This window comes from Vipera berus (genome assembly GCF_964194415.1).
Source record: "Vipera berus genome assembly, chromosome: 1".
NCBI classification, from domain to species: domain Eukaryota; kingdom Metazoa; phylum Chordata; class Lepidosauria; order Squamata; family Viperidae; genus Vipera; species Vipera berus.
Genome location: NC_138202.1, coordinates 115,237,986 through 115,261,843, shown reverse-complemented (window position 1 = coordinate 115,261,843; position 23,858 = coordinate 115,237,986). Strand labels below are relative to the sequence as shown.

At 36.8% G+C, this 23,858-nt stretch overlaps 1 protein-coding gene across 9 annotated transcripts in view; it reads left to right on the top strand.

The window, feature by feature from the left end:
• The window catches only part of DAGLA (diacylglycerol lipase alpha), a 131,809-nt gene extending 111,078 nt beyond the window's left edge, over positions 1–20,731 (top strand). For all 9 annotated transcript variants that reach the window (XM_081314571.1, XM_081314569.1, XM_081314574.1 and 6 more), the window contains 8 exons: positions 2,867–2,947; positions 3,306–3,448; positions 5,084–5,152; positions 6,555–6,627; positions 8,617–8,813; positions 9,607–9,736; positions 10,412–10,593; positions 10,789–20,731. In XM_081314571.1, coding sequence (XP_081170697.1) covers positions 2,867–2,947; positions 3,306–3,448; positions 5,084–5,152; positions 6,555–6,627; positions 8,617–8,813; positions 9,607–9,736; positions 10,412–10,593; positions 10,789–11,713 — 1,800 coding nt within the window. In that variant the 3' untranslated portion in view covers positions 11,714–20,731. The remainder of the gene's footprint in view (positions 1–2,866; positions 2,948–3,305; positions 3,449–5,083; positions 5,153–6,554; positions 6,628–8,616; positions 8,814–9,606; positions 9,737–10,411; positions 10,594–10,788) is intronic.
• The last annotated feature ends 3,127 nt before the right edge of the window (positions 20,732–23,858 follow it).

The window sequence follows — 23,858 nt, the reverse complement described above, 5'->3', positions numbered from 1 at the left end:
AGAACAGAATTTATAAAAGCATTTATGACATCGGGATGCCAAAAATGTCAGTGTACATCATCTGAAGATGCATCTCATGCAAACCTACCTATCCATTACTCTGTTTGCTTTTAGAGCAAGCCTTATTGCATTAAAAGAGTAAGAAAAAAAATTCCAAAAGCCTGAGGTACGAAAAGCAAACATATGTACAATTAGTTTACAAACAATAAAATGTTTGACAGTATTATGGTGCAAGTGTAAGTCAGGAGCTTTTTTTTTCCTCTGGATGATTTATGGTGGATCAGCAAGAATGAAATTTTCCCCCATCTTGAATGACAGTGTTGAAAGCAAGGGGAAGGATTCCAAAAATGGATTTTGAGTAGAAGGGTTTTGAGTTTCACTGAGTTCAAATATTTTGACATCATTAAGATTTAAAAAAAAAATCTAGGAATCTGCAGCTGCCAGTAGGTTACCAGTACCCATAACCAGGTTCTTTTAAAAAATAATACAGATTTTGGAAATCTGCTGACCTCTGCTTCATAGTCAGTAAATCTGAAAGGATTATGTAGAAGCAATTACAAATCACCATTTCAAGGGACATCTGCTGAATGCACTCACACAAATCTTAAATTACTTTTTCCATCTTTGGAATTTGACATTCTTATGCCAGCCAGTGCATTCCTATGTCTTCCTAAATGATTCCATCTGGTAAGTGTAATTCTATTATAGCTTTCTCCAGCCCTCCCCCTTATTCTGTGGAAAGCCTTGCTATCACCACATAAATCCTTCTGAAGGATACGGAATGGATTTGTATTTTTTTAAAATGAGTTGCCATTTTATAGATGCAAAAAGTAGCATTCATCATCTGAATTATAATAGCTATCAATTCATATATCAGAGTATATCCATTCTTTCTTACTGGTAACTCTTCCCATTATTAACAGACAGCTTCCAAGTTAACTATCTAACTTCCCAGTTTTAATATATATATATATATATATATATATATATATATATATATATATATATATATATATATATATATATATATATATATATATATATATATATATATATATATATATATATATATATATATATATATATATATATATATATATATATATATATATATATATATCATAAAATACCATTGTGTATAAAATCACAATGAAATACAGATTAAAACTAAAAGATGGGAAGGAAAGGAGCATGGGGAAGATGGGAGCTCCCATTAGTCAATGAACCACCTCCAATGTAGTACTCCCTCATTGGGGGCCCCAAGCCAACTACAGAGCCAGGTCTTCAGGGTCTTATGGAAGGTCAAGAGGGTGGGAGCCAATCTTGGGGGACAAGATGTTCCAAAGGGTTGGGACCACAACAGAGAATGCTCTTCTCCTGGACCCCACCAGCCAGAATTGATTGACGAGATTTGCAGCATGCCTCCTCTGTCAGCATGGATGGGGTGAGCCTGTCCCACAAGGCTGAGACAATTTTGATTAGCACTAAGAAACTTCAAAAGGTCCTGAATGCAGTGGTCCAAGTATAGGTCTTTACATGCTGTACACATCTTCAAGATCTGTTTTAGTTGTTAACAGATTTCTGGGTATAATCAGTAATGCTGATTTGAATTGACAAAGCCTTTTATGGCTTGACATTACCAACCAGAATCTATTGAACCAATATGTTCATGCCAAGAGATCTATTGTCTCCCACTTTCATGAAGTAAAAGGACTGAGGCCTTTTTATCTAGCAAACTTAGATGGCCATATTATGCATAATAATCCATATAAACAAAATAAATGTAACCCACAAACCTCACAACAAAATCATATTCCAACATAGTTCTACATCTCACTGATTGTACGTTTACATTTGCTGGGTTCACTTTCATCCTAGACTAATGCTTGTGTTAGTGTTTTTTACCACCACCCTAGACCTATGAAACTACTTCTTATCAGTTGAACCAGCCCCAGATAATGGTGGAACTCAGTTATAATTAGAATGATTATTGGGGTTGGGCTTTTTTTTCCTGTTTATTCAGATGGTTTACTGAAAATGGCTATATTTTAATTTAGTTTGTAACATTACTAGTATTGTTTTTAGTATCATAAATTACTGGAATTCTTACTGTGAATATTTTGTTAATGTACGACTGTAGATTTGTAATTGTTCTAGATTGTTGTAAACTGTCTGGAGCCTCTGACAGACTCAGTAGCATACTGTACAAGTGTACTGTAATAAACTACAATAAATGTTGCAGCGCAACACTGTACGTATAGATAGGTGTCAGAGAAGATTAGGATGAGGTAGAGTGCTTCTCCATCTGGGTGTAGGAGTTGTCTAAGTTGCTCTGCATAATGGCAGAAAACTCTTTAGCTATAATTCTGCCAATGATAGCTTATTTTTTTATTTAAACACATATGTATTGTCTGTCATATTATGCTTCACCTGGCAGTGTACAGTATTGAACAAATTTTATACCATAAAAGTAGAAAAAAGAATGTAAATTAAAATGTGAAAAACATGAAAACGGTGGCGAAATTGTGACAGGCTAGGCTTTGGGTTGGAACTGGAACTATTTAATTAATCTTTCTGTTTCCTTTAGAAATGTCCCAGGTTCTTTTCCCATTGATTCAAACTATGGGGAAGTCCAAGAAATCTGATTTCCCTTATTCAAACTAGCATGAGCTAACTAAGCTTTAGAAGTGGTCCTCAATGTGACATGTCTCTATTTAATCCCTTATCAATACTGGATTTCCCATTTTTCTGAAAAAAGAGTCACATTGCATCAGTCATTTGAATTAATGCCTGATTTTTAAAATGCTGGTGCAGACTCAGCTTTGTTAAAACTCAAATTTTCTGTTTTCTTTGTTGTTTCTTTTAGGGTATGGTGCTATCTGCTGAGTATATAAAAAAGAAACTGGAACAGGAGATGGTGTTGTCTCAGGCTTTTGGGCGTGATTTAGTAAGTTTTTGTTTTACTGTAATATGTTCATAAAGTGGAATCATACCTTCATGTTTTGCTATTAGCTATTGAATACTATGTACAAATTGTTTGAAATGTAGCTACAATTTAAAAATATCCCACAGACTTTCCACTACTCTTACCTTTATCCCACTTTTTCATTCTTTGAATGTTACATTGCAATTTATTACTATCAGAATGGCAAGTTTTAAGAAAAATGCTTATTTCAATGTTAATTAAAACATACATTTTACAATGTGGCTTGAGAGAAATAGTTTTAAAAGAAATGGCAGGTAACTGCATAAATAGATGGAAATGCCTTAATCCCTCAAATATCTAACAGGCTTTTGTTTTGTAGGGCAGAGGAACAAAACATTATGGCCTAATTGTAGTGGGCCATTCCTTAGGAGCAGGCACAGCAGCCATTTTGTCCTTTCTATTACGTCCACAGTATCCAACTCTAAAGTGCTTTGCTTATTCTCCACCAGGTGGGCTTTTAAGGTAGGTATCTACAGTATATTTAGAAAGTAAGAGAATAAGGAACTCTAAAGTATGAGCTGCAGCTGCCAAAAAAAGATAATGCACTTCTAATGCCTTTGGTAGCTAATTTTTTTTATGGAACTGGTTCCTGAATGTATATTCTCTCTCTATAAATCTACTGTCATACTAAAATCCTATGTGTAAAGTATTTCAACATTGAATTTCCATTTTCCTGTAACCTCCTATGTTTCTATTAGATCTCTTTTGTGATTGCTAGTAGGTATTCCTATCTTAGTGTACATTACTGTATACTGGCAAACAGTTGATCTACTGGGATTCCCAGGAGTAAACTTTATGAATAAAATTAATTCTCTGCAAATTGCTTTTCTCTTGATACAGAAGTACATTATCAATAATACAAACCTGGAGCATCACTACCACTGTTGTTACTACTACTACTACTACTACTACTACTATTATTATTATTATTATTATTATTATTATTATTATTATTATTATTATTATTATTATTATTATTATTATTATTGATTTCATCTTCAGTTTGATTCACAGCCTGGGACTGGTAGAAACTTAACAGTTCAAGTCCTAAACAAGGACTTAAGAGCTGTTAAAGTAATGTCTGAGTATATAGGCAGTTTTGAGTAAGGTGGTTTTTTGCAAAATAAGAATATTCAGGTCTAATAAGTTTAAAATTTCCATGTATCTAGACAACCCTTTGGGTGTTACTCCAAGGACTCCTATTACTATTAGTACAACCACTGATTTCTTCCACACAATCACACAACTTCAGTTTGCAAATCATGATATTTCATTATTTTTTCTAGTTCTTCAATTCGTGCATCACCTGGTATTGTAATATGAATGAACCAGACTTTCCCCCCCACACACACACACAATAGTAATGTCAAACATGTTGTGGGCCAGATGTCTGTCTGTTTGAATCCAAAGGTTCCACAAGATCTTGACCTGTTCATTTTCAAGAACTTTGTCAGCTTGGTATTCCCAGTTATTTTTACTGCATTCAGACCCAAACTTCTGGCAAAGCTTCCAAATTATTGTTGTTGTTGTTGTTGTTGTTGTTGTTGTTGTTGTTGTTGTTGTTATTATTATTATTATTATTATTATTATTATTATTATTATTATTATTATTATTATTATTATTATTATTATTATTTGCATCATCTGGCATTGTAACAGTAGCCAGGAGACCACAATGCTATGCTATTGCAGAGTAGTAGTTTGGCTGCCAATTTACCAGCTCTGTTGTAGGATACGCTCATGTGCCTCCCAAGGTCCACCACAGGAGGGCGAACTGGTTCAGCACCTGAAAGAAAGATGAGCGGCTCTTCCTGCAGCAGCATCCTAGGCTCCCTCCCTTTCCTGGAGCCACATTGTAAATGGGCACCACAACCGCAACTGTTAGGTGAACAGAAGCTGAGGCAAGTGACGAGAGCTTGCCCTGCTACACAGTGCTAGGACTCAAACCGCTAGAGCAGAGACTATCTCCAACTTCATTAAGCCACTGAGCCACCGTGCCTCTTGATCTGGAGCATTTATTTCTTACTTGTTATACTTACGTGTTTTTTTTTACATAGTTAGATATTGGCACCATTTTCTTGTATCCTTTTCTTACAGCGAGGATGCTATGGAGTACTCCAAAGAATTTGTGACTGCAGTTGTGCTAGGCAAAGACCTAGTTCCCAGGCAAGTCAGTTAATTTGGAATTCTTTGTTTCATTTTTCTTCTATTTATACTAAGCTACGATGCCTGTCTCACTTCCAGTTAATATCAGTTTCATTCTCCCACTTAGCCATTCATATACTTCTTCCTTGACATTTTTTCCAGCTATCTACCCATTTTACTGTATCTTTTCCATAAACAGATACTCTACTTTAACATATCACATACTGGTGTATTGACATAACCCTTCCTAACCTCTCAGCTGCCTCTGTTACTGAAAAGGGTGAAATATGCACAAATATGTACCACCTCCTTAGTTATTTATGTTGTCATTTATACATTTGTACTTTCTCCCAGGTCACCTCTCCTGAGCCATCTTACACCTGTGAATTATCTTCTGGCTATATCTTCCGTGCCATCTCCCATCTATGCACTTTATCTTGATCTCTGAGTGTTGTCATCTTCCTTCTGTCTAGCGTCTTTGTAGTATGTGAGCTGTGTCATCTTATAGTTGTGTACAGTTTATTGTTTTATGTATATTATCATTTCTTGCTTACCTGAATGTTATTTCATTTCAGATGTGTGCATTGTTACTTGCTTTTTTTTAGTTTCCTTGCCATTGTATCTAGAACGCAGTTATGAATCTGCACAGTATTCTTTTTATTCACAGAAGCAATCATTCTCAATTAGTTATATTAGGAATGTTGACAGCTAAAGACAGTGAGTGATGGTGAGCAAGCAACTTCACTATAATGGAAGTTGTAGTGAAGACAAGATAGTCTGTGCAAAGGGGAACTTATACTGCAAATCCTTCCAGCAAAAAATTGGCAAACACCTCATTGCTCTTTTTGACTTTTATAAAAAATCCAGTATATTGGAAGGAAGGAATGGCTACAAAAAGGAGATTCAACTGACTTTCAGTAATAATCACATTTAATATATTTCATTTTCCCAATAGAGGCAGAAATATTAATACCTATCATTTATTTGTGTAACATATGAAATCTGTGAATGAAAACTACTGAAGCATATTTTCATAATCTCATAAAGGAAAATGTGGTATGAATAGTGACCTGTTTCATTTTCTTGCTTAGTTCATCTGTAATGTGAGCTCTAAAATGTCACTCATGTCCTAGATATAGTAACTCTTCCTGCATATATTTGGTCATCTGTATGTTTTGGATTCCTACTATTAGAATAGTAAGCACGTGTTATTTGCTAAGCCTTCGAACTCTTGTTTGGTTATAAGTAACGTACAGTATTTAAATAGAGCTATCTTATGGATAATGGATGAAGTCCATTATATTTGTCCTTACATTATATCATGGGTAAGTTATATCTGATTAAATCTCTCTTTACTTTTCTATTTATGATTCTCATAATAGTTAAACCTGCATCATTGCATCTGATACTCTTTATCATTCAGGATTGGCCTTTCACAGTTGGAAGGATTTCGCCGGCAACTTCTTGATGTTTTGCAGAGGAGTAATAAACCAAAGGTAAAAAGTTTTCAAATCTGTTTGAAATGAAAGTAATTGCATTAAAACAGTTTTTTAATCTTTTTTTTGTTTAAGACTAAAGCCAATTGTAGTTGTCTTGTAATTGTCAGGCCCAAGCAACCAGAGCTACACATAAATGAGTGAACTTTATTCTCCACCTAAATTACAAGAATCTCCCCAGACATGCTTGCCTTTCCCTGGAAACAACCAGATAAGGCTTTGTGGCTCTTGGGGGCAAAAAAGTTTATGCCTTTTGTGGCTACTCAAAAGCTAAGCTCATGCTTGACCTCCCCCCTTCCAGCCTAACTGGCAGTTTCCCAGCAATGATATATTTTTGATATTGGCTGGTAAGAGAACCTCACACTTTGGATCCAACTGTGGAATTGCAATTGTAATCCATAAATTGTTTTCATGTTAAATTATCAGACCATTTAAAAAAATACAGAGTTGATACTGCTTTCATTTTTTTTATTGAAAAGTTTTAAAATACATTTTAAAAAAACATCTGCCCCCCCACTTCCCCTCCCTACCCCTACCCCCCCCCCTCAACTTCCCAGAGCTGAATACAGGGTATTAACTGTTACCAACCTAAGCTAAAATATGCTAACTAACTAAAAAAACACATTAAGTTCTATCGCACTTTAACTCCTCTTAAACATAACTAAATAACCAAATAATAATGAGTAACTAATAATACATCATATCATACTAATACTTATTCATAGATACTGCTTTCATTTTTATTTATTCATTCATTTATTCAATTTACAGCTTTGGTCAGTGTAAGATGTATGACAATTTAAAACTGTACAACACTGCGTACTCCCACAGCTTAATCTGTCATTCTTCTAAAAGAAATCTATGTGCAAGTTCAAGTAAGAATGTAAAGTATCCTAGTAGTTGTAACCATGTGCAAAGAAACTTTATATACTTTGTAGAAATATGTAATAATTAATTAATTAACAGAAGTACAGTTACTTAACAGGAAACAGTTGGGAAAGAAAAAAATGATATTTAAAAAGTTTTCATTCTATGACAAACCATCGTCCAGAATTATAGAGTTTGATGACATTGCCACCAAGTATGAAAAAATGATTCAACCTAATTATTGTATTTATTTATGAATTATTTATTTTGACAATCAACAATGGAGTAACATACTATGACAAACATACTATATCAATTTTCTCTAAACATACATGTCACATTTATTTTCCATTGTATTCCTATTGTTGCTTTTCTAGTTTTAAAAATATTAGAATTCTTAACAGGACCTATTCTCAAACTGATACATTATTCAAAGTTGTGTTCCTTGCATAGTATTTCAGTTGTATTAACATATCATTGAGGGAAGATAGTTTACCATTAAACCTACTTAAGTGTCAGGATGATTTTTAAAGGTTAAGGAAGTGAAGAATACACACACACACACACACACACACACACACACACACACACACACACACATCTTGCTTTTTCCCAGGAGTTCACAAATGTCTATATAGCAACCCCTCTTCCAGTATTTTCCACAACAACCCTGAGATTACATTGGACAGAGAGAAAGTGACTGGCCCAAAATTATCTAGTGATTAAGAGTGGACTGGAAGCTGGGTCTCTTCAATCCTTATCCATTATTTTAACTACCGTAGCACTGTGGCACAGTTATCAATAAATATAGTTGCAAGAGTAACAGAACGTCTGAATTTACACAAAATGGTGTTGCAGCTGTATTATACTGTGTTGATGGATTCCTGCTATTCTGTTGATTAACATATTCTAGTTGAATAAAAGTACACAACGTTAAATCTAAGTGGACCAAAATGTTCAGTCTGCCAAGCTGAGATACTGCAGCTTCTGATCGACACACACACACTTTAAAGGTTAAAACCATGAGAAAAGGTATGACTGCTGTTTTCTTTCATATGCTAGCTTTTAATAGTGGCCAGCTCACACTCCTTCATTCCTTCTTTTTTTTTTATTCTTGGATAGTGGAGAATCATAGTTGGTGCAACCAAATGTATACCCAAGTCTGAGCTCCCTGAAGAGCTTGAAGGGAACTCAGTAACTAGTAACCGCCTCTGGACTCATCCTAGTGACTTGACTATTGCCCTGTCAGCCAGCACACCCCTCTACCCTCCTGGACACATCATCCATGTGGTTCATAATCATCCTGTCGAACAGTGCTGGTAAGTGGGGGAATAATGACTAGCAAAGTTATCAGGGGATTTTTTTTAGGAAGAAAAATATAGGTCTGGTCCCCCCCCCCCGCCAAAATATCTCTTAGAACTTTTAATATTGATGATGCTTACTGATGGTGCTGTATATATTGTTGTTATTATTACTTCCCAGGGAATTGCAGTTTTGTTTTACCTATTCTACACACGTACAGCAAAATTAAATAACTACCCCTCCTCTTCTCCCACCCCAAACATTACAAAAAAAAAATTAAAGCTAGATAAAGACAGCACCCACCCAAATTGTTTGCAGTTAATGTTGCTGGTCATTTCAATGAACCTAATCTGAACAGCCCTTAAAACAAAGGCAATTCACTATTCACACTACAAAGCAGCTGAGTTATCTGCTTTATTAGTTGAACGATAAGCTACAAAGTTGAATTTCTGAATCACATGTAATTATAGTTCAGCTAAGAACTACAACGTGGACATGTCCCTGATGCCTTTTCATTAGTATTTTTAGCTTTGCAGTACAGTTATGCTTAACGTCTACTGACAATCATGTGTCTAAGGAGATGCATTGTATAATACTGGTATATATTTACACAATAAAATGCAGTGTTATGCAATGAAATAGTTTATTAATCATCCTGGTTCTTGAATAAAAAAGTTAAGTAAGGAAAATGCTGTAGGATTTGAACGAATTCTTTCTGTTTACTCTGCTTGTATCACACAGTAGCCTCCTAAAGTGGTAAAGTAATTAGACATGATGGTTAATGACTGCCTCATCTGATATCTTTTATAGTTGCTGTGATCAGGAAGAACCTACATACTTTGCCATTTGGGGAGACAACAAGGCATTTAATGAAGTGATAATTTCTCCAGCAATGCTGCACGAACATCTGCCATATGTAGTAATGGAGGGTCTTAACAAGGTAATAATCATTCAATGGTTTTGGGATTGAATGATGAGTGAACACTTAGAAACATCACGCTGAGTGTCTTGATGAGGAGAACTAATGTGGATTCTATGATTTGCAGATATAGAAAGAGTACAACATAACGTAGCAGAACATTTTCATGAATGCATCTACATTTATATTAAACAGACACATGTACACAATGCACTGATGTTATTACCTAGTTTGGGTAATAAAATGTCTGCAAGAAAACAAGCTCAGAGAGCATCAAGGAGCCGTCATATACACAGTTGTTCCGTTTAGCTCATGTACTGAGAAATGCAAGTGCATCACTTTTGTAAAACAAGTCCAAGAAAAAGTGATCTGTGCTTACATTTACTTACTTGCATCTGCCATAATATCTTGCTGAAAATTACTTTGGAATACCATTGGTTACTGTAATTGGCAAAGAGACTAGAGGGAGGGAGATCGATTGTCATTTGAGCAACAAGTTGAATGTCTGTTGATTATATTGAGCTGGTACTTTCCTAGAGTATGATAGTTTCTTAGCCATCTTGCCATTGCGAAGATGTTAATTTTACTACAAATCACATGATCTGTTACAGGCTACTTTAACGTGATTTGTCAACAGAGGATAGATTAGAAATGAAAATACAGCAAAGTTATTCTTCACTAATTTACTTTGCATAGGTCCTGGAAAATTACAACAAGGGCAAAACAGCTTTGCTTTCTGCAGCCAAAGTGATGGTGAGTCCTACAGAAGTGGACCTCAACCCGGAATTAATCTTCCTGAGTCAACCCCTGCCTAGTAGACCTTCTATACAGATTGGAATTGGAGACATAACAGTGGACAGAAGGAACAGCAGTACTAAGTAAGGATATGGCTCTGATTTTCTAGAAGGGCTTACGAGGGCTGCTGGTGATCTTATTCCTTCCTGCTATCCTGTTGGTGAATATCGTAATTTCATAAAGAGTCATGCCTTCTGTATGCACTTCTGTAGCTTGTTCCAGGAAATTATAGTCTAGTCTTATCATAGTCTCATATAATTTGTATTCTCCTTTTGCAGGAGTAAGGCTCACTCTGAAATCAGTTTGGAAGGGTTTTATGAAACCAAGCTTCTGTCACCAGTGCAGAAGGATCCTGTGGAGATCCTGCTACTAGATACCAAGGAACGGCTGTCTGTAGAACTGCAGGACCTCCGTGCTCCTCTTGCTACAATGGAGAGCCTGTCTGATAATGAATCCATCTATAGCTTTGATTCAAGGCGTTCCTCTGGTTTCCGTAGCATCCGTGGCTCACCCAGTCTCCACGCAGTCATGGAAAAAGATGAAACTCATTGTTTTTATATTGATCCAGCAATTCCTGAGGAGAACCCCTCCCTTAGCTCACGGACAGAGCTGCTTGCTGCTGACAGCCTCTCCAAACATTCCCAGGAGACTCAACCTCCTGAGGGCCTTCAGAACAGTGGAGACACCACTCCTCAGCGGCGATGCAGTGATGAAGGCGCTGGTAGTGATACCGATCATATTTCCTTTACTCCAGAAGAATTGACCCTCCAAAATGGGAGGCTAAGTGATGCCCCCAGCCCACAAGTGTTGGAGTTTGCGGAGTTTATAGATAGTCTCTTTAACCTGGACAGCAAAAGCAGTTCCTTTCAGGACATTTACTGCATGATGGTATCGGACAGCACCAGTGATTTTTCTGAGATTCCCAAGTCAGTCAGTGACCAAGAGATCTTGCTAAGAGCACAGTATGAACCCAACTTAGTCCCAAAGCCCCCCAGGTTATTTGCAGGCTCAACAGATCCTTCCTCAGGCATATCTGTTTCCCCTTCTTTCCCTCTGAGTTCTTCTGGAGAGCTTATGGACCTCACTCCGACAGGCATGAGTAGCCAGGAATGCCTCACCACTAACAAAATCCGGACTTCCACTCCTACTGGAAATATGACCAGTCCTGCTAAACAAGAAGACCTTGTGATCTCAGCCCTCTAATATAGGAGAGAAGGTGCAGAATAGTAGAGAATCTTGGGATAGCACTTGGAGGAGCTGGTCTCTTGGCAAGTGAGAATGGGTGAAAATGCATGGGGTAGTATAGTTTCCCTTCCTGGGTGCTACACTAATGGCACTACAATGGATTTCAGCATGCAGGATGCCACATCATGGGTCATGTTCTTTAGTTAGGGAGAAAATCACTGCCTAATGCAGCTTGCTGCTTTTCAGGGTCTTATTCACTGAAGTTAGATGATTGGTTTCCCTACCTCAGCATATTTCTTTAACAAGAAGGCAGACTCATTGCCTTTCCTGCTGAAATTATGGGCTAGATGATTAGAGTAACTGAGGCCAAAAGGTCTGATAATGTCCAATTGTCATGTCAAAATCAAGGAAATTGTGGCATCAGGCTTTATTGCACTAGTGTGTCATGTTTGATCCAAGTACCTGTTTATTGTTGTCATCATGATTTTTTTTATAACATGCTCTCCTGTTTTATAGCCATTGACTGTGTTCCAGAGGAATGCAGCCGCCTGCTCTAAACCCTAACTGGGTGCAGTGAGAATTGGGATGGGGCAATTTGTGCTCCTCCGATTAGCTCTGTGTTCAGTGATATCCGCTCTTCTTCTAAGAAGAAAGAAAATACATGTGCTGGAGAGTTGAAGGCCATTTCCATCTTTCATCACCCACTGGAGGGGTGAACAGTCTCTTGGGTCTCACATTGTTGCACAGCTCCCCAAACCACTATGAAATAGAGACAATCTTGCTCTCTAGTATAATTGACATCTTTATTTGCATGGATTGATTGGTCTAAACTACCTTTCGTTCTTCAAGAAGCTTGCCTATGCCCTGCATTATTCCCCAAGTCCTTGAGTATGGAACTATTTTGTTCCCATTTATAATTGCAGTATAATATTGTCTGTCTCCAAGTTCAGGAAAAAGAGGGACTTTTACTGCATATTGAAATCTCATGTATGTTTACATATCTACTAAACATTTGGGAGGTAATCAGGAAATGTCTACTTTTGTGGGGAAAATGTGCTCTCTGCCCTTCCCATTTCTCTGTTGACATGGGGCCTAACTCAACTATGGAAAAAGTAAGAAGAATTGCTATTACATATCCTTACTAGAAAGTAAGACTGGAATCTTGGCATTAACCCTCTGTGTATGCATCCTAACACCAAACTGAATATTAAGAGCTTATGAATATGAGGTAACTGCACAACAGCAGCTCCTGAAATCACATCTCAGCTATTAATCCTGCAATTTGGTGCTCACAATTAAATTCATGACAACAGGGTGACACTGTGTAAAATTGCAGGGATTTTCCAATGGTGAAATTGAAGATGAAATAGCATTTATGTAGAAGATAAATATACTTGATCTACAGTCCTTTTTTGTACTAAAATATAACTGAATATGACATTAATGCCACCGCAAATTCTTAACTACAGACTAGTTCAATATACTGTGTCTGGGTTCTACAAAGTATACTAGACTCATCTCACAAGTCATGAAGTATGTCCTTAGTAAATCCCTTAAGTTTGCAGCTGTAAGCCTCTGAGTAGGCTGTTAAAATAAAAGTGGTTTTGAGGAATTTTTTAAGCTCCCATGAATGATTAGTATGCTGTGTTATGCTTAGAAGTTGTACGTTGTGAAGAAGACTGAGAAGAACTGTACACTTTGTGTAACAGATAATATAATCTGCATATATACTTGTAAACAGTCCAGGTGAGCTCAGTGAGACTTTTTCACAGGTAAGTGTGCTTAGACTTGCAGTTTTAGTTCTAGGAGACTGTCTTCATTCAAGTTGTTGCCTTCTATACTTTAACACTGCATTTATTTGAAATAAGTGCAGTTTACTTGAAATAAGTCTGCAGTAAACTCATGTGACTTCCATTTGAGAAAATGCATTGAATTGGACTGCAAAATTTGGTTATAATAATATACTTAAATTGCATTAATGTAACTGATTTTACAATATGAAGGATATGTTGAAACTGGGGCCTTTTGTTTTTATATAATCTTAGGTGACACAGGTTAACCCTATTTTAAAGTGATTGTGCTTTAGAATTATAAATTTCTACACTTGAAAAATGTTCATTTAATGATTTAGGGTTATTCCAGTTTGTTCCTCTTTTTCCAAGAATTGTTGCATCAGTCAAGAACAATTCTATCCATCTTTGAGAAAAAAAGAATCTGTCTTTTGTACATAGCACAACACAACAGTAGTTGTCACTCATTTAGATTACCATAAATATGTCTTATCCTGGGCCAATGTGTAACCACGTGTTATTCTTCACTAAAGAAATAAGTAGAATAATAAATAAATTATAAAATTAAATAATAAATAGGTAGAAATAATATTGAGCTGCTAAAGGTAAATTTGTATTTTCAAACATTCAGGTATACTTTGTAATGAAACCACATAAATACTTCAATGAAATTTGGAAAAGAGGAGATATTGGTAAGTTTAAGATGCAGATCCTTATAATGAATTAACGCTCCAGATTGAGTGGCTTAAGGATCTGAGATAAACAGTCTAAATTGAGTGGTTTAAGTCAGTTAATCTCATAAAAGCAATGTTTTGTAAATTGAACTATATTCAGTTATGATGTTAGGGCTATGATATCTGGCTTGCAAAATCCAGAGTTGATGTTTCTGGTTTTGCTAATATCAAATGGTTATCTAAGGATAGTCCTAGCTAATATTTAGCACCTAGAGAATTCTTTAAACATCAAAGCACTTTACAAATTAAATAATCTTCCCAAACTAGGTTAGGAGAACATCAGATGGAAAAAAAAGAAAGGGTTTATGCTTGTAATTGAAAGAAGTCTCTATATTATTTGAGGTAGTGTTGTTAAAAAAATACTCAGGCTACACAATATAGGCTTCTTGCTTAAAAGAATTATTTTAGATTTAGAGAGTACTGAAAACGATCAGGTAGCTGATGCAGCTTTGCTTGAAGAAGAGTTTAATTTGTTTTCCTGGTGGTAGATGAAGCTATTGCACTACAATGTCACATCTGACCTGAAGGCAATTATATTGTCATTTCTTAGGGGTGGTTATTTTTATTTTAAAGTTGTTTGACAGTATCCTTAAGATGTTTCTTGCTCACTTTCTCGCCTGGGGCAGGAAGAATTTATCTAACTTGATCCCAGATTATCTGTATAATTTGGGAAATTTTGTTCCAAAAAGAGAAACACATTCCGGTGATTCATATTCTTCAACTAATCTTGAGTGGCTGTAGTAAAATGGGAATTGATTGGGAACATTTAGTTGTATCAGCTCACAACATTCCATTTGCCTATTATATTCTTATTTATCATATTCCTTTAGCACTAATTGACAATTTTAATATAAATCTAAGTAGTATATTAACATATCCAGCAATATTAATATTCATTTTAACTGGAAATGATCTACAACTGACATGTAAATTCAGTGGCCTGTTGAGCTTCATGCCTAAATGTGGTGCGTGTACTACCTCTGTCATTCTTAGAAAATGCTACTGTTCATATGTATGCTCCCTCTACCTTGGGGAGCATTGCTTTCATCAGTTTTTTTTCCCCCTAGGTTTGAAAAGTGCCACTTTATTTAGTTATAATCTATTATTGTTCTACATTAATAGCTAATAGATTTTGAATGGAAATTATACCATTCGGATGAATGTTTGAAGCAGAGTTGGTCAGCTGATTTACATTAGCAAGTTGAATTTGTGCACTTTAACAAGTACTAAATGCAAAAGTTCCTTAAATATGATGATGCTGCTTTGCCAAAGATGCCCTCACAAAAAACATCTTTCAGCTGACATGTTCTAAGTTAGCACAGATGGGGAAAATGGATCTTTTGCACAGCAGTGTACATTAGGATTATGCCTAATGGACAGAGATTCAAAAAATATAAAGTAAGTGGGTGGCTCCAAACTGTCAGTCTCTGAATGTGGCTAAAGAATATATGTGACACGTTTTATCAATAAGTCTTTTATTGTGCTTAAGTATAAGTGTATAACAAAAAAAATACTTAACAATAAAATTTCAATGACTGGGTAGCCATCATCAAATATAATTAGAAACAGGTACATAAAACATAATAACTTCATTTTGTTTAATTAATTGCACAGCTTAAAATAATTTATTGCTGTTCAGATGAATTAGTTGAAGGTTGTTTCCATTTTAAATAACTGAAAGAAGGTGTTCTTAAAATTTACCCAGATCAATAGTATTATGTTAGTTCTTCTGAACATGTTGGTTTCAGACATAAATCCTATTATTGAAAGTGTTGTGCCAAATGTGAAAAATGGAAACTTCACCTTATGGTAATTCATGTGGTTTTAAATATACATTGATCTTTCCATAATTTTGTTCCTTTTCAACAATCTGCAGTTTTCATTTCCTATTCTATAATTTTTCAAATATGTTCATTATAATTATACTTTTATCAACTTTTCCCCTGTGTTCTTGATGCTAAATTGATGCCTTTTCTTTATCATCATTTCATCTTAGTTAGCACTAGAGTCATCTTATTGTTTCAAAAACCTGTTTTCTGTTATCAAGCTTTCTCACAGTTTAAAATTCAAAACTATCCATGAGAGTGCTATTGTTCCAAGCCTGTTTTCCAAGTATTAAAATTACCATATTCAAATTACAATTCTTCTTCCAAATAGCACATCCTTTGTTCTTCAGATTGCTATGGGAAATACGATTATACAAGTGTTGCTGAATAATGCCTTTGATGAGCACATAATTTCTCCTTCATGTATTTTGAAAACTTTGGGTCTTTTTTTGTGCAATTAATTACCATTTCTCCTACTATGCAATTATAATTTTGAAGTATCAGTGATCAGCTTTAAAAAACATATGAGGAATGGCTATATGGTACAAATTTGCTTTACCGTACGGTTTCAGGAAACTTGTTGTATTGTCTCTGGTTCAAAGCCAGCATTCGCTTAATACGAAAGGTGATGGATAGCAGCTAGAATGCCCGTCCTTAATATTTGGGGAAGGAGGGGTATTAGTGTGTAATGTGTACTGCTAAAGATAAAATTGTACAGAATGAATCCTATGAAATCATCTGACACTTCCATAGTCCATCCTGCCTAGGATTGGCTGTTCTGGTCATGTTTTTCCAGTGTCTCAGGCAGAGGGTTTCGGACTTGTTAAAGATTAGGGTTAGGGATTTTACAGAGATAAATTATGTATTCTACCATTGATTTACGGCTTTAACAATAACAGCGCTAGCAAAATAGTCGTTGATTAAAGCTTACTCTAAGAAGTTTTAAATTGAAACTGAAAAATATCCAAATGATTTCACCAGAAAACATCTAGCTAATGTTCCATAAATTTTAATTTATAATATTTAATTAAACCATATTTTATATTCAAGCCTTAAACTTGGGGCCTATTAAAACCTAGAAATGTGTAACAGAAATATGCAGATTTTTTGCACAATCTATCTTGATGTCCTTTGTTTCCAAATTGTAATTATTTTTTTCTTTAGCATCTAGTATTAATGCTAGTAGAGTAAGTTAGGGCTTTTCAACCTTTTTACCCATTGTACCACTTTTAATATATGGAAACATCCGAGTACCACCAGTCCGCCTAGCAAGGTGTCAAAAACTTGATGACCCCCCCAAAAAAAGGAGAAAAGTGATGAAGTACAGGTAGTTCTTGACTTACAACAGTTTGCTTAATGACTGTTCGAAGTTACAATGGCACTGAAAAAGTGCCCCCCAAGCCACAGCCAAGCAAGACACCTGCCTGCCCACCCGGCGGCGTTCTTCCTCTTGTCCGAGGTTTTCATTGTTGTGAGCATTTCTGTTGAGGATTGGCAGCGGGGGTGGGGTGGGAGGGTGTTTGGTTTTTATTCCCCCCGTCTGCTGGGTGGTTGCAGCAGGTTTTGGTCACTTCACATGACCCTGGGACAGTGTGACCGTCATAAATATGAATCAGTTGCCGAGCATCTGAATGTAAATCACAAGACCCTAGAGATGCTGCAACATTCTAGCTGATCGGCGCTTCTTCTGGGCTCAGAAGTGCCAGGATCAGCGCCGAACTCCAGCTGGAGCCTGGTGCTGATCCTGGCGCTTCCACTGAGCCCTGACAGCCCCGAAGAAGTGGTGATCCTGGCGCTTCCGCTGAGCCCTGACAGCCCTGCAGCTCCAGCCATCTTGCTCGCTTGTGTGGTGCTGCCATTCCCCTCCCCCACTACCACTTTTCTAGGATGGTCACGTACCACCTGCCAGGTGCCAATGTACCACAGGTGGTACCTGTACCACTGGTTGAAAAGCCCTGGAGTAAGTGACATTGAAATATTGTAATTCTGCCATGTGCTTGCTTTCTCAAAATGTATAAATTAAGATATCTTATTGAACATAGTGTATTCTCTTCTGATAAATGTTATCTTTAAACATTATTTGCATACTCAGATAATTCAGATTATGTGGTCCAGAAGGCACTTAGTTATGAAACCATCAGTCAATTGGGAAGTTTTGCACATGTGCATTTATATGCACCCCATTAGAGACTTAGCCCCAAATGCTTTCACTTCAAAATGATTGCTAAACTTTAAAGAATTGGAAGGCGGAGGTGGGAGAAATTGGGGTAGGATTTGTACATAGTTTCAGAGCTTAGAAACTTCTAGAGAAATGAAAACAAAACACTTTATTTGATTTTTTTCTCTCTAATGGGGAATAAACAAAAGATAATCCACTCTGGAATACATTTTCCAGCATTGAATCACTGTATCCAAATCTGAACCCTGTTATAAAAATGTAGTTGAAAACTGGAGGCCCACCTTGCCCACTGAGACACAACCATACCAGCTAACCTTTCTATGTTATCTTCATCTAGCTTCCTCAGTTTAAGAATCCTTTTAACCATGGGGTTTAATTCCTGGGTCAATTAGCACCTTTTAGAACACATTGTGTAGGACATTCAAGCATATAGTAAGTAATGAGTCTTTAGTTATTATCACAAGATTTTTCAAAACTAATATTGAACAGTGAATTGTAAATAAAACGTGCATGCTGCTAAATTTATTCCAGATTGTTTCCTTAACTCAGCTAACATTAAAATTTTTAGGATCTTTCAGTTCAGTTTTTCTAATCTGTTTGCTGAAGCCATCCTGGCATCATCCTGCAGTAGTTTAATTTTATATTTATAGTAATGTATAGTAATCCAATTTTATATTTAAGACATACTTCCCTCCTTTATTGTTTTTTAAATAAATTTGTTGTTTATTCTGGGTATTTTACACCATAGGCAATAATTATATTATTTCTCCTTTTTGAGCTTTATTTATATAACATTTCACCTTCTTTCCCCCTTTCCTTCCTTCTCTCAGTTTTTTTGGCCAAGTAGAAGCTGAATGACGAGGCCTAGTTTGGTTTCTATTTCTCATTGCTTAAGTTCTAAGATTGGATTAATTATTTACCTGACACTAAGTTTGCTTCTTCCCTTAAATGTTCAACTCTAAAATAATTATGATTTTATCAATGCGAGAAAAACACAAAAATTGTTTCTCAGTAAGCCCTTAGACTTTAGTGTGTTCATTATTTTTACTTTTCCATTCATTGGCTATGTAAACTCTTATGCATTTATATTTGAAGGTTGGTGTCTTGATACTTAATACATAGTAGCTGTTCTGCTCTTTGCCTTTGGTCATACCCTTTTGCCTCTCTTTAAGGCCACGTAAGGATAGGGAACATGTATCACTTTTATTCAGGAGTGATAAAAATCTTTTTTCAAGAAAAGGAGAAAAATTTATAACTAATAATGTAATAAGAATTAAGAATGCTAAAATCTGGCATCTCACCTTTTCCTATTTCAAGCCAAGTTGTCTTCCACTTATTTCCTCTAGAAAATGCACAATTATTTGCAGACTTTTACACTGTTTCTGGTTAATCCCTGCAGAGTTTTATGTTATTTTTATTCATTTAACTGCATTTGTATTCTGCTGTGCTCCTCTCATTGCTAACCTCAAATGATAAAGCACATATCTGACAAGAATAGTAGCATTAACTAACAGTAGAAGTAATAGATACAAAATAATCTTATATAAATAAGTGTTAAAAGCCAATCCCATGCAACAGTCTTATTCTAATTTTTTCTCTTAAAGAGCCAGGTCTTAGCTACTAGTGCATTTATGCTAGTACATTCATATCCTTTCTATCCCCAATACTTCCATCTTTCTGTTAATGATCCTTCAAAATATATTTCAGGCAAAATTATGCTGCCTCTATTTGTCAGTCTTTATAATTTATTGTTTTCCTCATCTATGAATTTCAGGCAAGTCTCTGAACAAGCCACCCAATGGACCACCACTTCACACGCACAACACATCATATGTGACAGTAACTGAAAATACAATCACAGTGCCTAAAATAGGCTGTGTTTTAATAGCGTTGGATTTTGTGAAATTAATATTGGTTGAATTAGATACAGTAACTGCATCTAAATTTGAACTGCTTGAAAACAAGATTATCACTAGATGAGAACAAAGATTTGCCCAGTTTCTGTATCTCTTTGCTGCTATCTAATGATCATTCAAGTGCAGTCCGTTCTGATAGACCTAACTTGAACTTTGGCTGAAATAAATTTTGTAGAAATGTGAGAAAAGTCTTCTTTGTATCTCAGATGGTCTTGTTCAGCACCATTATATACAGATGAAAATCTCCTTATCTTAAAATCACTGTGAAATAATTTTTACGTTTGTATATTGTTATGGCCTCTGAAGGATTATAATAAGAATGGGCAAGGAATAAACTAGAATATAAAGAATAAGCTAGAATATAAATAGACATAAAATTACTTTCTTGGATCCTAGTGTCCTACTTAATGGCATTTTCTTCTTTAACTCTTGCTAGGTTCTGTTCTTACATGCATTTCTTTGCGCAAGGGAGCAACCCAATAATAGCTGTTAATTTCATTGAGGGGGGGGGAAGCACCAAGATTCATAGGTATAAGCAGGACATTCTTAGGTTAAATGCAACTATCATTGAGGAAATTGCTACCTTGTTTGTATGCTTGTTGTTGTTGTTGTTAGCTGCGAAGTCGTGTCCGACCCATCGCGACCCTATGGACAATGTTCCTCCAGGCCTTCCTGTCCTCTACCATCTTCTGGAGTCCATTTAAGCTCACGCCTACTGCTTCAGTGACTCCATCCAGCCACCTCATTCTCTGTCGTCCCCTTCTTCTATTGCCCTCGATCTTTCCCAGCATTAGGCTCTTCTCCAGTGAGTCCTTCCTTCTCATTAGGTGGCCAAAGTATTTGAGTTTTAGCTTCAGGATCTGGCCTTCTAAAGAGCAGTCAGGGTTTATCTCCTCTAGGACTGACCGGTTTGATCGCCTTGCAGTCCAAGGGACTCGCAGGAGTCTTCTCCAGCACCATAGTTCAAAGGCCTCAATTCTTTGGCGCTCAGCCTTTCTTATGGTCCAACTTTCACTGCCATACATTGCAACTGGGAAGACCATAGCCTTGACTATACGCACTTTTGTTGACAGGGTGATGTCTCTGCTTTTTAGTGTGCTGTCTAGATTTGCCATGGCTTTCCTCCCCAGGAGCAAGCGTCTTTTAATTTCTTGGCTACAGTCCCCATCTGCAGTGATCTTGGAGCCCAGGAAAATAAAATCTGTCACTACCTCCATTTCTTCCCCATCTATTTGCCAGGAATTGAGAGGGCCAGATGCCATGATCTTGGTTTTCTTAATGTTAAGTTTCAACCCAAGTTTTGCACTCTCCTTCTTCACCCGCAACAAGAGGCTCTTTAGTTCTTCTTCACTTTCTGCCATTAGAGTGGTATCATCTGCGTATCTTAGGTTGTTGATATTTCTTCCGGCAATCTTAATTCCAACTTTTGATTCATCTAGCCCTGCCTTTCTCATGATGTGCTCTGCATATAAGTTAAATAGGCAGGGTGACAGTATACAGCCTTGCCGGACTCCTTTCCCAATTTTGAACCAATCAGTGGTTCCGTGTCCAGTTCTCACTGTTGCTTCTTGACCCGCATATAGGTTTCTCAAGAGACAAATAAGATGGTCTGGTACTCCCATCTCTTTAAGAACTTGCCACAGTTTGTTATGATCCACACAATCAAAGGCTTTAGCATAGTCAATGAAGCAGAAGTAGATGTTTTTCTGGAACTCCCTAGCTTTCTCCATGATCCAGCGTATGTTGGCAATTTGATCTCTAGTTCCTCTGCCTCTTCGAAATCCTGCCTGTACTTCTGGTAGTTCTCGATCCACATACTGCTGAAGTCTAGCTTGTAGGATTTTAAGCATGACTTTACTAGCATGAGAAATGAGTGCAATGGTGCGATAGTTTGAACATTCTTTGGCACTGCCTTTCTTTGGAATTGGAATGTAAACTGATCTTTTCCAATCCTGTGGCCACTGTTGAGTTTTCCAAATTTGCTGGCAAATTGAGTGTAGCACTTTTACTGCACTGTCTTTTAAGATTTTGAATAGCTCAGCTGGAATACTGTCACCTCCACTAGCTTTGTTGTTGCTCAGCTTTTCTAAGGCCCACTTCACTTCACATTCTAGGATGTCTGGCTCGAGGTCAGTGACCAACTCATTGTGATTATCTGGGACATTAAGCTCATTCTTGTATAGTTCTTCTGTGTAATTTTGCCACCTCTTCTTAATCTCTTCTGCCTCTGTTAGGTCCCTGCCATTTTGGTCCTTTATCATGCCCATTTTTGCATTAAACGTTCCCTTCATCTCTCCAATTTTCTTGAAAAGATCTCTGGTCCTCCCTATTCTATTGTTTTCTTCTATTTCTTTGCACTGTTCATTTAAGAAGGCATTCTTATCTCTTCTAGCTATTCTCTGGAATTCTGCATTCAATTGGGCATATCTATGTTTTTCTCCCTTGCCTTTTGCTTCCCTCCTTTCCTCAGCTATTTGCAAAGCTTCCTCAGACAGCCATTTTGCTTTCTTGCATTTCTTTTTCTTTGGGATGGTTTTGGTTGCTACCTGTTGTACAATGTCGTGAACCTCTGTCCATAGTTCTTCAGGCACTCTGTCTATCAGATCTAATTCCTTAAATCTATTTGTCACCTCTACTGTATATTCAACAGGGATATGATTTAATTCATACCTGAGTGGCCTAGTGCTTTTCCCTACTTTCTTCAGTTTAAGCTTAAACTTTGCAAGGAGAAGCTCATGATCTGAGCCACAGTCAGCTCCTGGTCTTGTTTTTACTGACTGTATAGAGCTTCTCCATCTTTGGCTGCAGAGCACATAGTCAATCTGATTTCTGTGTTGACCGTCTGGTGATGTCCATGTGTAGAGCCGTCTCTTGGGTTGTTGGAAAAGAGTGTTTGCTATGACCATCGTATTCTCTTGACAAAATTCTATCAGCCTGTGCCCTGCTTCATTTTGTACTCCAAGGCCAAACTTGCCTGTTATTCCAGTTATCTTTTGGCTTCCTACTTTAGCATTCCAATCCCCCATGATGATAAGGACATCATTTTTTGGTGTTAGTTCTATAAGGTGCTGTAGGGCTTCATAGAACTGGTCAATTTCATCCTCTTCAGCACTGGTGGTTGGGGCATAGACTTGGACTACTGTGATATTGAATGGTTTGCCTTGGATTCGAACTGAGATCATTCTGTCATTTTGAGGATTGTATCCCAGTATTGCTTTTCCTACTCTTTTATTGACTATGAAGGCTACTCCATTTCTTCTGAGGGATTCTTGCCCGCAGTAGTATACCTGATGGTCATCTGAATTAAATTCACCCATTCCTGTCCATTTTAGTTCGCTGATACCTAAGATGTCGATGTTCAGTCTTGTCATCTCTTGTTTGACCACGTCCAGCTTTCCTTGATTCATGGATCTTACATTCCAGGTTCCTATGGAGAAAAAATCTTTACAGCATCGGACTTTCCTTTCACCACCAGACACATCCACAGCTGAGCGTCCTTTCGGCTTTGGCCCAGTCGCTTCATTCTTTCTGGCGCTACTAGTACTAGCCCTCTGCTCTTCCCCAGTAGCATATTGGACGCCTTCCGACCTGAGGGGCTCATCTTCCAGCGTCATATCGTTTTGCCTTTTGGTACTGTCCATAGGGTTTTCATGGCAAAGATACTGGAGTGGGTTGCCATTTCCTTCTCCAGTGGATCACGTTTTGTCAGAACTCTCGG